The following is a 14,632-nucleotide window of genomic DNA, read 5'->3' on the forward strand; positions in this document are numbered from 1 at the left end:
CGACTTTGGATATCCCCTAGAACGGAAGCGTTTGGTCAAGTCTTTAGATTGCTTGTAGAAATCATGCGTGAATGAGCACTTAAGTCGAAGTCTAGAAAACTGTCCAATGGGTATACTACTTTTTAAGTGAGACGGATGGAAACTTATGGTGCAAACCAAAACAATCCACTATCCGGAGAACAGAAAATCAGTGCTTTTTATAGAACACAAGCAGCCAAATCCTTCCACCAAATTCCCTCCTCCATGTCTGTATGGACCTTGTGGGCACAGTCATGGGCAACATAAAAGCGCCTTCCCCCAAACTGTTCCCACAAAGCTGAAAGATATAATAGTCCAAAATGTCTTGTGCTGACGGATTAAGATTTACCGTCACTGGAAGTAAGGAGCCGAGGCCGACCCCCTGAAAAACAAGCCCATAGTATTATCCCTCTCCCATCAAACTGCAGTTGGCACAATGCAGTCAGGCGGGTAACGTTCTCCTGGCATTCACCAAACCAAGACTTGTCCATCAGATGACAAATAGAGATGTGTGATCCATCACCGCACAGAACAGTAAGGAGCCGAGGCCGACCCCCTGAAAAACAAGCCCATAGTATTATCCCTCTCCCATCAAACTGCAGTTGGCACAATGCAGTCAGGCGGGTAACGTTCTCCTGGCATTCACCAAACCAAGACTCGTCCATCAGATGACAAATAGAGATGTGTGATCCATCACCGCACAGAACACATTTCCTCCAGAGTCCAGTGGTGGTGGCTTTATACCTCTCTATCCGATGCTCAGCATTGTTCTTGGTGATGTAAGGCTGCATGCAGCTGCTCGGCCATGAAGCTTCGGGGGCGGCGCAGTGTTTGTGCTGATGTTTATATCAGAGGAAGTCTGGACTCTGCAGTTATGGAGTTGGTGACTTCTTCCCTTTGACCCTGAGCACTCTGATCCCGTTCTGTAATGTTACGGGGTCTCCACTTCGTGGCTGAGTTGCTGCGGTTCCTTCTACTTCTCAATAATATCACTCACAGGTGATGGGGGAAGATTTAGGAGCAAGAAATGTCATGACCTGATTTGTTACCCCTGTAGCTACTATTACAGGACTGCGCTGGTATCAGGAAGCTCTGCACCACCAGCTGATCTATCACGTTAGTAAAGGCAGATGGCATGGTGGGGGCCTGGATGTTATACACTGGGGGAGAGGGGCCGGATGCTGTATACCTGAGGTAAGGGACCGGATGTTATACATGGGGAGGCAAGAGGCTGGATGTTATATCTGGGGGCGAGGGGCTGAATGAATAACCTGAATTCAATGATTAAAACTTGTGTCCCAGTACTTCTTTCCATAAAATGTACAGTACAGACCAAAAGTTTGGACCCACCTTCTCATTTAAAGATTTTTCTGTATTTTCATGACTATGAAAATTGTAAATTCACACTGAAGGCATCAAAACTATGAATTAACACGTGGAATTATATACTTAACAAAAAAAGTCTGAAACAACTGAAAATATGTCTTATATTCTAGTTCTTCAAAGTAGCCACCTTTTGCCTTGATGCCTGCTTTGCACAATCTTGATGACCTTCAAGAGGTAGTCACCGGGAATGGTCTTCCAACAAACTTGAAGGAGTTCCCAGAGATGCTTAGCACTTGTTGGCCCTTTTGCCTTCACTCTGCGGTCCAGCTCACCCCAAACCATCTTGATTGGTTTCAGGTCTGGTGACTGTGGAGGCCAGGTCATCTGGCGTAGCACCCCATCACTCTCCTTCTTGGTCAAATAGCCCTTACACAGCCTGGAGGTGTGTTTGGGGTCATTGTCCTGTTGAAAAATAAATGATGGTCCAACTAAACGCAAACCGGATGGAATAGCATGCCGCTGCAAGATGCTGTGGTAGCCATGCTGGCTCAGTATGCCTTCAATTTTGAATAAATCCCCAACAATCTCACCAGCAAAGCACCCTCACACCATCACACCTCCTCCTCCAGGCTTCACGGTGTCGCACAAAGACACGGTGGTTGGAACCAAGGATCTCAAATATGGACTCATCAGACCAAAGCACAGATTTCCACTGGTCTAATGTCCATTTCTTGTGTTCTCTAGCCCAAACAAGTCTCTTCTGCTTGTTGCCTGTCCTTAACAGTGGTTTCCTAGCAGTTATTTTACCATGAAGGCCTGCTGCACAAAGTCTCCTCTTAACAGTTGTTGTAGAGATGTGTCTGCTGCTAGAACCCTGTGTAGCATTGACCTGGTCTCTAATCTAAGCTGCTGTTAACCTGCAATTTCTGAGGCTGGTGACTCGGATAAACTTATCCTCAGAAGCAGAGGTGACTCTTGGTCTTCCTTTCCTGGGGCGGTCCTCATGTGAGCCAGTTTCTTTGTAGCGCTTGATGGCTTTTGCTACTGCACTTGGGGACACTTTCAAAGTTTTCCCAATTTTTCGGACTGACTGACCTTCATTTCTTAAAGTAATGATGACCACTCGTTTTTCTTTACTTATCTGCTTTTTTCTTGCCATAATACAAATTCTAACAGTCTATTCAGTATCACTATCAGCTGTGAATCCACCAGACTTCTGCACAACACAACTGATGGTTCCAACCCCATTTATAAGGCAAGAAATCCCACTTATTAAACCTGACAGGGAACACCTGTGAAGTGAAAACCATTTCCGGTGAGTACCTCTTGAAGCTCATCAAGAGAATGCCAAGAGTGTGCAAAGCAGTCATCAAAGCAAAAGGTGGCTACTTTGAAGAACCTAGAATATAAGACGTATTTTCAGTTGTTTCACACTTTTTTGTTAAGTATATAATTCCACATGTGTTAATTCATAGTTTTGATGCCTTCAGTGTGCATTTACAATTTTCATAGTCATGAAAATACAGAAAAATCTTTAAATGAGGTGTGTCCAAACTTTTGCTCTGTACTGTATATGTGCTATGTGTTGCCTCACTAATTTGTCATGTTTCTTACACTTAGTTATCTGAAGATACCATTGAATTGAGGAAGATACATTGAGCTCGGGATATTTTCTATGACCTCATTCAGTATTTACATGTAAAAAGAGCAGTTTCAATAGAAAAACTATTGCCGATTTCCCCTCTAGATCATAATATCCACAGATTGGAGGACCAACAGATCCATTTTATATAGGCCCTGTACTTTTAAGAAACTTTTGTTATATATATGCTCAAAAAAATAAAGGGAACACTTAAACAACAGAATATAATTCCAAGTAAATCAAACTTCTGTGAAATCAAACTGTCCACTTAGGAAGCAACACTGATTGACAATCAATTTCACATGCTGTTGTGCAAATGGAATAGACAACAGATGGAAATTATTGGCAATTATCAAGACTTACTCAATAAAGGAGTGGTACTGCAGGTGGGGACCACAGACCACATCTCAGTACCAATGCTTTCTGGCTGATGTTTTGGTCACTTTTGAATGTTGGTTGTGCTTTCACACTCGTAGTAGCATGAGACGGACTCTACAACCAACACAAGTGGCTCAGGTAGTTCAGCTCATCCAGGATGGCACATCAATGCGAGCTGTGGCAAGAAGGTTTGCTGTGTCTGTCAGCGTAGTGTCCAGAGGCTGGAGGCGCTACCAGGAGACAGGCCAGTACATCAGGAGATGTGGAGGGGGCCGCAGGAGAGCAACAACCCAACAGCAGGACCACTACCTCAGCCTTTGTACAAGGAGGAACAGAAAGAGCACTGCCAGAGCCCTGCAAAAAGACCTCCAGCAGGCCACAAATGTGCATGTGTCGGCACAAACGGTTAGAAACCGACTCCATGAGGATGGTCTGAGTGCCCGACGTACACAAATGGGGGTTGAGCTCACAGCCCAACACCATGCAGGACGTTTGGCATTTGCCAAAGAACACCAGGATTGGTAAATTCGCCACTGGCACCCTGTGCTCTTCACAGATGAAAGCAGGTTCACACTGAGCACATGTGACAGAGTCTGAAGACGCCGTGGAGAGCGATCTGCTGCCATCAACATCCTTCAGCATGACCAGTTTGGCAGTGGGTCAGTAATGGTGTGTGGTGGCATTTCTTTGGAGGGCCGTACAGCCCTCCATGTGCTCGCCAGAGGTAGCCTGACTGCCATTAGATACCGAGATGAGATGCTCAGACCCCTTGTGAGACCATATGCTGGTGCGGATGGCCCTGGGTTCCTCCTAATGTAGGACAATGACAGACCTCATGTGGCTGGAGTGTGTCAGCAGTTCCTGCAAGATGAAGGCATTGAAGCTAAGGACTGGCCCGCCCATTCCCCAGACCTGAATCCGATTGAACACATCTGGGACATCATGTCTCGCTCCATCCACCAACGTCACGTAGCACCACAGACTGTCCAGGAGTTGGCGGATGCTTTAGTCCAGGTCTGGGTGGAGATTCCTCAGAAGACCATCTGCTGCCTCATCAGGAGCATGCCCAGGCGCTGTAGGGAGGTCATACAGGCACGTGGAGGCCACACACACTACTGAGCATCATTTCCCCCTCTTGAGGCATTTCCACTAAAGTTGGATCAGCCCTGCAATTTCATTTTCCACTTTGATTTTGAGCATCATTCCAACTCCAGACCTCCACTGGATATTAGTTGTGATTTACATTGATCACTTTTAGGTTTTACTGTTCTCAACGCATTCCACTATATAATGAATAAAGATTTACAACTGGAATATTTCACTAAGTGATATCTAGGATGCAGAATTTTAGTGTTCCTTTTATTTTTTTGAGCAGTGTATATACACATAAAAACGCATACATATAAATAGATTTCTTGATACAATCACTGCCAACGCCACAATAACAAACAGAACTACTAGCTGCCACCAAATAGTTTATGGACCCCCATTACAGGTAGCGTATGGCTTCAGGGGTACAATGTACAGAGCAAGAGGTAAATAGCCATTACATTTTACACATTTATTCCAAAAAGATAGAGGGTTTATTAAAAATATAAAAGATGATACAAAATGGGAACAAAACAGTACGATATATAAAATTACATAAAAGGAATAAGGAAAGAAAATGACTAAACCTGATGTTGCAGAAATGGCTCTTACCTTTATAGAAGGAAACACTCAAATTGGGAAAATGGAACTCTCACAGCAAACTTTATCTTCCAGAATGAACAACTGACCAAACCTAAATTCTGCATTTGATTGGATCAAGGTTACGCCCACATACATTGTGGGATATGCTAGGTCCCAGGTAGTAGATATTGTCGTCATGTTTCTTAATGCGATTTTACCTGTCTACACAGATGAAACATGGCCTGGATAGCAACATCCATTGGACCCGTATTAAGTTGGAAGGGCTAGACTGGTCTTTCAGTGATGTGAGTGAATGAGATATGTATGTAACTTAGCTGCGATGCCAAAAATATCTCTCCCATAAATATCAGATCGATGTAAACCCCAATATTCATCACTGACCACTGGCTCCAAAAGGTCTGGGGATCAGTGATTTGATCAGAGGAAGCTCTTCCCTTGGAAGGGTACTTCTTCGCCACTTAGTAAATGTATTTGCTTTTGGGTCTACAGCTCCCAGAGTAGATCTGCTTCACTGGAGGTAGAGGTGTTAGTTCTTTCTCACTTCCCTAGTTATAATTACACTGTGTTTCAAATTATTGTGCAAATTGGATTTAAGTGTCATAAAGATTTAATTGTTTTGTTTTTCAAATAAACTTGTGGATGGTATTGTGTCTCAGGGCTCAATAGATAACTGAAATCAATCTTAAACACATGTGATAATTAGTTTTCCAGGTGATTCTAATTAAAGATAAAAACTACTTAAAAATGATGTTCCACATTATTAAGCAGGCCAAAGGTTTCAAGCAATATGAGAAATAAAAAGGATCTCTCTGCTGCTGAAAAGCGTTAAATAGTGCAATGCCTTGGACAAGGTATGAAAAAATTAGATACTTCACAAAAACTTTGTGATCATCATACTGTGAAGAGATTTGTGACTGAAACAGAGCACAGACAGAGTTCATGCAGATAAAGGCATAATGAGGAAGGTTTCTGCCAGACAAATTCTTTCGATTAACCCCTTCCCGACCTTTGACGCATACGCTGCGTCATGAAAGTCGGTGCCATTCCGACCCATGACGCAGCATATGCGTCATGGAATGATCGCGTCCCTGCAGATCGGGTGAAAGGGTTAACTCCCATTTCACCCGATCTGCAGGGACAGGGGGAGTGGTAGTTTAGCCCAGGGGGGGTGGCTTCACCCCCTCGTGGCTACGATCGCTCTGATTGGCTGTTGAAAGTGAAACTGCCAATCAGAGCGATTTGTAATATTTCACCTAAAAAAATGGTGAAATATTACAATCCAGCCATGGCCGATGCTGCAATATCATCGGCCATGGCTGGACACACTAATGTGCACCCACTCCACTCCTCCGATCGCCCCCCCCAGCCCCCCGATCTGCGGTCTGCTCCCCTCGGTCCTGTGCTCCGCTCCCCCGTCCTCCTGCCCGCTCCCCCCGTGCTCCAATCACACCCCCCGTGCTCTAATCAAACCCCCCCGCACTCCGATCACCCCCCCCGCACAGCGATCACCCCCCCGCACAGCGATCCCCCCCCGTGCTCCGATCCGCCTGCCCGCACAGCGTTCCCCCAGTCCGTGCTCCAATCCACCCCCCCCCCCGTGTTCCGATCCACCCCCCCCCCGTGCTCCGACGCCCCCCCCCGTGGTCCCCCCCCACCCCATCATACTTACCGATCCAGCCGGGGTCCCGTCCGTCTTCTGCCTGGGCGCCGTCATCTTCCAAAATGGCGGGCGCATGTGCAGTGCGCCCGCCGAATCTGCCGGCCGGCAGATTCGTTCCAGAGTGAATTTTGATCACTGAGATATAATCTATCTCAGTGATCAAAATAAAAAAAAAAGTAAATGACACCCCCCCTTTGTCACCCCCATAGGTAGGGACAATAAATTTTTTTTTTTTTTTTTTCCCACTAAGGTTGGGGTAAGAACTAGGGTTAGGGTTAGGGGTAGGGTTAGGGGTAGGGTTAGGGGTAGGGTTAGGGTTAGGGGTAGGGTTAGGGGTAGGGTTAGGGGTAGGGGTAGGGTTAGGGTTAGGGTTAGGGGTAGGGGTAGGGTTAGGGGTAGGGTTAGGGTTTCGGTATGTGCACACGTATTCTGGTCCTCTGCGGATTTTTCCGCTGCGAATTTGATAAATCCGCAGTGCTAAACCGCTGCGGATTTATGGCGGATTTACCATGTTTTTTCTGCGCATTTCAATGCGGTTTTACAACTGCGATTTTCTATTTGAGCAGTTGTAAAACCGCTGCGGAATCCGCAGAAAGAAGCGACATGCTGCGGAATGTAAACCGCTGCGTTTCCGTGCAGTTTTTCTGCAGCATGTGTACAGCGATTTTTGTTTCCCGTAGGTTTGCATTGAACTGTAAACTCATGGGAAAATGCTGCGGATCCGCAGCGTTTTCCGCAGCGTGTGCACATACCTTTAGAATTAGGCTATGTGCACACGGTGCGGATTTGGCTGCGGATTGGCCGCTGCGGATTCGCCACTGCGGATTCGCAGCAGTGTTCCATCAGGTTTACAGTACCATGTAAACATATGGAAAACCAAATCCGCTGTGCCCATGTTGCGGAAAATACCGCGCGGAAACGCTGCGTTGTATTTCCCGCAGCATGTCAATTCTTTGTGCGGATTCCGCAGCGTTTTACACCTGTTCCTCAATAGGAATCCGCAGGTGAAATCCGGACAAAAAACACTGGAAATCCGCGGTAAATCCGCAGGTAAAACGCAGTGCCTTTTACCCGCGGATTTTTCAAAAATGGTGCGGAAATATCTCACACGAATCCACAACGGGGGCACATAGCCTTAGGGCTAGGGTTGGGTTGGAATTAGGGTTGTGGTTAGGGTTAGGGGTGTGTTGGGGTTACGGGTGTGTTGGGGTTAGGGTTGTGATTAGGGTTATGGCTACAGTTGGGATAAGGGTTAGGGGTGTGTTGGAGTTAGAATTGAGGGGTTTCCACTGTTTAGGCACATCAGGGGTCTCCAAACGCAACATGGCGCCACCATTGATTCCAGCCAATCTTGTATTCAAAAAGTCAAATGGTGCTCCCTCACTTCCGAGCCCCGACGTGTGCCCAAACAGTGGTTCACCCCCACATATGGGGTACCAGCATACTCAGGACAAACTGCGCAACAATTACTGGGGTCCAATTTCTACTGTTACCCTTGAGAAAATAAAAAATTGCTTGCTAAAACATCATTTTTGAGGAAAGAAAAATGATTTTTTATTTTCACGGCTCTGCGTTTTAAACGTCTGTGAAGCACTTGGGGGTTCAAAGTGCTCACCACATATCTAGATAAGTTCCTTGGGGGGTCTAGTTTCCAAAATGGGGTCACTTGTGTGGGGTTTCTACTGTTTAGGCACACCAGGGGCTCTGCAAACGCAACGTGACGCCCGCAGACCATTCCATCAAAGTCTGCATTTCAAAAGTCACTACTTCCCTTCTGAGCCCCGACGTGTGCCCAAACAGTGGTTTACCCTCACACATGGGGTATCAGCTTACTCAGGAGAAACTGGACAACAACTTTTGGGGTCCAATTTCTCCTGTAACCCTTAGGAAAATAAAAAATTCTGGGCTAAAAAATTATTTTTGAGGAAAGAAAACGTATTTATTATTTTCACGGCTCTGTGTTATAAACTTCTGTAAAGCACTTGGGGGTTGAAAGTGCTCACCACATATCTAGATAAGTTCCTTTCGGGGTCTAGTTTCCAAAATGGGGTCACTTGTGGGGGGTTTCTACTGTTTAGCAACATCAGGGGCTCTGCAAACGCAACGTGACGCCCGAAGAGCATTCCATCAAAGTCTGCATTTCATAACATCACTTCTTCACTTCCGAGCCCCAACATGTGCCTAAACAGTGGTTTACCCCCACATATTGGGTATCAGCGTACTCAGGAGAAACTGGACAACAACTTTTGGGGTCAAATTTCTCCTGTTACCCTTGGGAAAATAAAAAATTGCGGGCTAAAAAATCATTTTTGAGAAAAGATTTTTTTTTTTTTTCATGGCTCTGCGTTATAAACTTCTGTGAAGCACTTGAGGGTTAAAAGTGCTCACCACACATCTAGATTAGTTCCTTTGGGGGTCTAGTTTCCAAAATGGGGTCATTTGTGGGGGATCTCTAATGTTTAGGCACACAGGGGCTCTCCAAACGCGACATGGTGTCCGCTAATGATTGGAGCTAATTTTCCATTTAAAAAGCCAAATGGCGTGCCTTCCCTTCTGAGCCCTACCGTGCGCCCAAACAGTGGTTTACCCCCACATATGGGGTATCAGCATACTCAGGACAAACTGGACAACAACATTTGTGGTCCAATTTCTCCTATTACCATTGGCAAAATAGGAAATTCCAGGCTAAAAAATCATTTTTTAAGAAAAGAAAAATTATTTTTTATTTTCATGGCCCTGCATTATAAACTTCTGTGAAGCACTTGGGGGTTTAAAGTGCTCAGTATGCATCTAGATAAGTTCCTTGGGGGGTCTAGTTTCCAAAATGGGGTCACTTGTGGGGGAGCTCCATTGCATAGGCACACAGGGGCTCTCCAAATGCGACATGGTGTCCGCTAACAAATGGAGCTAATTCTCCATTCAAAAAGTCAAAAGGCGCGCCTTCCCTTCCGAGCCCTGCCGTGTGCCCAAACAGTGGTTTACCCCCACATATGAGGTATCGGCGTACTCGGGAGAAATTGCTCAACAAATTTTAGGATCCATTTTATCCTATTGCCCATGTGAAAATGAAAAAATTGAGGCGAAAAGAAATTTTTTGTGAAAAAAAAAGCACTTTTTCATTTTTACGGAACAATTTGTGAAGCACCTGAGGGTTTAAAGTGCTCACTAGGCATCTAGATAAGTTCCTTGGGGGGTCCAGTTTCCAAAATGGGGTCACTTGTGGGGGAGCTCCAATGTTTAAGCACACAGGGTCTCTCCAAACGCGACATGGTGTCCGCTAACGATGGAGATAATTTTTCATTCAAAAAGTCAAATGGCGCTCCTTCCCTTCCGAGCCTTACCATGTGCCCAAACAGTGGTTTACCCCCACATGTGAGGTATCGGTGTGCTCAGGAGAAATTGCCAAACAAATTTTAGGATCCATTTTATCCTGTTGTCCATGTGAAAATGAAAAAATTGAGGCTAAAAGAATTTTTTTTGTGAAAAAATAGTACTTTTTCATTTTTACGGATCAATTTGTGAAGCAGCTGGGGGTTTAAAGCGCTCACTATGCATCTAGATAAGTTCCTTGGGGCGTCTAGTTTCCAAAACGGGGTCACTTGTGGGGGAGCTCCAATTTTTAGGCACACGGGGGCTCTTCAAACTTGACATGGTGTCCGCTAAAGAGTGCAGCCAATTTTTCATTCAAAAAGTCAAATGGCGCTCCTTCCCTTCCAAGCCCTGCCGTGTGCCCAAACAGTGGTTTACCCCCACATATGAGGTATCAGCGTACTCAGGACAAATTGGACAACAACTTTCGTGGTTCAGTTTCTCCTTTTACCATTGGGAAAATACAAAAATTGTTGCTGAAAAATCATTTTTGTGACTAAAAAGTTAAATGTTCATTTTTTCCTTCCATGTTGCTTCTGCTGCTGTGAAGCACCTGAAGGGTTAATAAACTTCTTGAATGTGGTTTTGAGCACCTTGAGGGGTGCATTTTTTAGAATGGTGTCACTTTTGGGTATTTTCAGCCATATAGACCTCTCAAACTGACTTCAAATGTGAGGTGGTCCCTAAAAAAAATGGTTTTGTAAATTTCGTTGTAAAAATGAGAAATCGCTGGTCAAATTTTAACCCTTATAACTTCCTAGCAAAAAAAAATTTTGTTTCCAAAATTGTGCTGATGTAAAGTAAACATGTGGGAAATGTTATTTATTAACTATTTTGTGTCACATACCTCTCTGGTTTAACAGAATAAAAATTCAAAATGTGAAAATTGCGAAATTTTCAAAATTTTCGCCAAATTTCCGTTTTTATCACAAATAAACACAGAATTTATTGACCTAAATTTACCACTAACATGAAGCCCAATATGTCACGAAAAAACAATCTCAGAACCGCTAGGATCCATTGAAGCGTTCCTGAGTTATTACCTCATAAAGGGACACTGGTCAGAATTGCAAAAAACGGCAAGGTCTTTAAGGTCAAAATAGGCTGGGTCATGAAGGGGTTAAAGGGAACCTGTCACCCCGAAAATCGCGGGTGAGGTAATCCCACCGGCATCAGGGGCTTATCTGCAGCATTCTGTAATGCTGTAGATAAGCCCCCAATGTTACCTGAAAAAGGAGAAAAAGACGTTAGATTATACTCACCCAGGGGCGGTCCCGCTGCTGGTCAGGTCGGATGGGCGTCTCCGGTCCGCTCCGGCGCCTCCTATCTTCTTTCCATGACGTCCTCTTCTGATCTTCAGCCACGGCTCCGGCGCAGGCGTACTTTGCTCTGCTCTGTTGAGGGCAGAGGATAGTACTGCAGTGCGCAGGCGCCGGGCCTCTGACCTTTCCGGCGCCTGCGCACTGCAGTACTATCCTCTGCCCTCAAGAGGGCAGAGCAAAGTACGCCTGCGCCGGAGCCGTGGCTGAAGATCAGAAGAGGACGTCATGGAAAGAAGATAGGAGGCGCCGGAGAGGACCGGAGACGCCCATCCGACCTGACCAGCAGCGGGACCGCCCCTGGGTGAGTATAATCTAACGTCTTTTTCTCCTTTTTGAGGTAACATCGGGGGCTTATCTACAGCATTACAGAATGCTGCAGATAAGCCCCTGATGCCGGTGGGATTACCTCACCCGCGGTTTTCGGGGTGACAGGTTCCCTTTAAGAGAGCAGCTGCCAAAATACCCTTACAAAGGAGCAAACAGTTATTTGAAGCTGCTGTGCCTCTGGAGTCCCTCGAACCTCAAGGTGTTTGATCCTTCAAAGGCTTGCTGTGGTGCATAAACCTACTATTTGGCCACCCCTAGACAGTGTTCATGAGCAGAAACGGTTGCAGTGGGCCCAGACATACATGAAGACTAATTTTCAAACAGTCTTGTTTACTGATGAGTGTCGAGCAACCCTGGATGGTCCAGATGGATGTAGTGGATGGTTGGTGGAGGCCACCATGTCGCAACAAGGCTGCGACATCAGCAAGGAGGTAGATAAATCATGTTTTGGGCCAGAATCATGGGGAAACAGCAGGTAAGGCCCTTTAAGGTTCCTGAAGATGTGAAAATGACCTCTGTAAAGTAAATAGCGTTTCTGACTGACAACTTTCTTCCATGGTCTAAAAGCAGAAATGTGCCTTCAGGAACAAAATCATCATCATGCATGACAATGCCCCATCTCATGCTGCAAAGAATACCTCTGAGTCATTGGCTGCTATGGGCATAAAAGGAGATAAACTCATGGTGTGGCCACCATCTTCCCCTGACCTCAACCGTACAGAGAACCTTTGGAGTATCATCCAGCACAAGATCTATGAGGGTGGGAGGCAGTTCACATCAAAACAGCAGCTCTGGGAGGCTATTCTGACTTCATGCAAAGAAAGACAAGCAGAAACACTCCAAAAACTCAAGAATGCAAGAATTGTGAAGGTGATATCAAATAAGGGGTCCTATGTTAACATGTAACTTGGCCTGTTAGGAGGTTTTGGAGTTAAATAGTTTTTCTGTTCAGTGAATGTGACCTCCTAATGCTGCAAATTCTACAAATGAGCATTTTCAGTTCTTTAAAACATATCAAATGTTTAGAAATTCTACTGTGCCTAATGATTTGGAACAGTGCATTTTGAGTTTTTATTCATTTTGTAGATTATACTGTTATCATTGGGAGTTTTCTTCAATAAAATTCGATGTATAATCTAACGGGTGATGACTTTTATTAGACTGACTGTCATTTGCACCGACCATTTAGGAAAATCCGAGAAAAATGTCATCTGCATAATAATTTGGAACACAGTGTAGTTTCTGTTTTAACCAGCTATAATGTATCCTACATATTCAATGTGGAGTCCTACTTCAATGGAGGTTGAAGTGTCAGTTTTTCCACTCTGGGAAGGGGTGAAATTACTATTGAAAATTTCTACTGTTTCCTGACACCTGTACTTGAAATGTGAATAGTGCAGGGAAATGGTGGACCCCATATACATCACCTGATTTTGGCTCCTTGGCTGCATCAGAAGATACAAGTCCGGCCTCCACAGTCACGCTTGGTTTATTCACCTCTGAGTAATAAGCAAGGAGCTCAACGTCTCGCTCAAACTTGTGTCCCTCAGTCAGAGATACCTGGAAAAATTTAAATAAAACATAAACATAAAAAAATACATGTAATCACAGCCTTGTCGTTGCTGCTGGGCATGCATGAATTGGCCAAATTATGTGCTAAGGGTCTCAATTTTTTCTTATTATCCAGAGCAGTATTGCTGTTCATATTTCATATGTCACATATTTACATGCTTAAGCATTACAGAGTGCAACTTCTTTTATTTATAGTACTAGATCTAGTATCTTATAACAGTACCTTATAATAGAGAAAAGCCACAGTAATCCCATACAGTAACAGTATCAGGCACTGTCACCTTATAATATTCCTTATCACGGTACCCATATAATACAGCCAGCCACAGTAACCACATAACAGTATCAGACACTGTCACCCTATAATATTCCTTATCACGGTACCCATATAATACAGCCAGCCACAGTAACCACATAACAGTATCAGACACTGTCACCCTATAATATTCCTTATCACGGTACCCATATAATACAGCCAGCCACAGTAGCCACATAACAGTATCAGGCACTGTCACCTTATAATATTCCTTATCACGGTACCCATATAATACAGCCAGCCACAGTAGCCACATAACAGTATCAGGCACTGTCACCCTATAATATTCCTTATCACGGTACCCATATAATACAGCCAGCCACAGTAGCCACATAACAGTATCAGGCACTGTCACCTTATAATATTCCTTATCACGGTACCCATATAATACAGCCAGCCACAGTGACCACATAACAGTATCAGGCACCGTCACCCTATAATATTCCTTATCACGGTACCCATATAATACAGCCAGCCACATAACAGTATCAGGCACTGTCACCCTATAATATTCCTTATCACGGTACCCATATAATACAGCCAGCCACAGTAGCCACATAACAGTATCAGGCACCGTCACCCTATAATATTCCTTATCACGGTACCCATATAATACAGCCAGCCACAGTAGCCACATAACAGTATCAGGCACCGTCACCCTATAATGTTCCTTATCACGGTACCCATATAATACAGCCAGCCTCAGTAGCCACATAACAGTATCAGGCACTGTCACCTTATAATATTCCTTATCACGGTACCCATATAATACAGCCAGCCACAGTAACCACATAACAGTATCAGGCACTGTCACCCTATAATATTCCTTATCACGGTACCCATATAATACAGCCAGCCACAGTAACCACATAACAGTATCAGGCACCGTCACCCTATAATATTCCTTATCACAGTACCCATATAATACAGCCAGCCACAGTAGCCACATAACAGTATCAGGCACTGTCACCCTATAGTATTCCTTATCACAGTACCCATATAATACAGCC

At 44.7% G+C, this 14,632-nt stretch overlaps 1 protein-coding gene across 8 annotated transcripts in view; it reads right to left on the reverse strand.

Moving 5' to 3' along the window:
- The window catches only part of LOC138662455 (von Willebrand factor A domain-containing protein 5A-like), a 287,253-nt gene that overhangs the window by 127,139 nt on the left and 145,482 nt on the right, over positions 1 to 14,632 (reverse strand). For all 8 annotated transcript variants that reach the window (XM_069748157.1, XM_069748173.1, XM_069748132.1 and 5 more), the window contains exon 6: positions 13,162 to 13,294. In XM_069748157.1, the coding sequence (XP_069604258.1) occupies positions 13,162 to 13,294 (133 nt within the window). The remainder of the gene's footprint in view (positions 1 to 13,161; positions 13,295 to 14,632) is intronic.

The sequence above is a fragment of the Ranitomeya imitator genome, chromosome 1, assembly GCF_032444005.1.
Source record: "Ranitomeya imitator isolate aRanImi1 chromosome 1, aRanImi1.pri, whole genome shotgun sequence".
NCBI classification, from domain to species: Eukaryota; Metazoa; Chordata; class Amphibia; order Anura; family Dendrobatidae; genus Ranitomeya; species Ranitomeya imitator.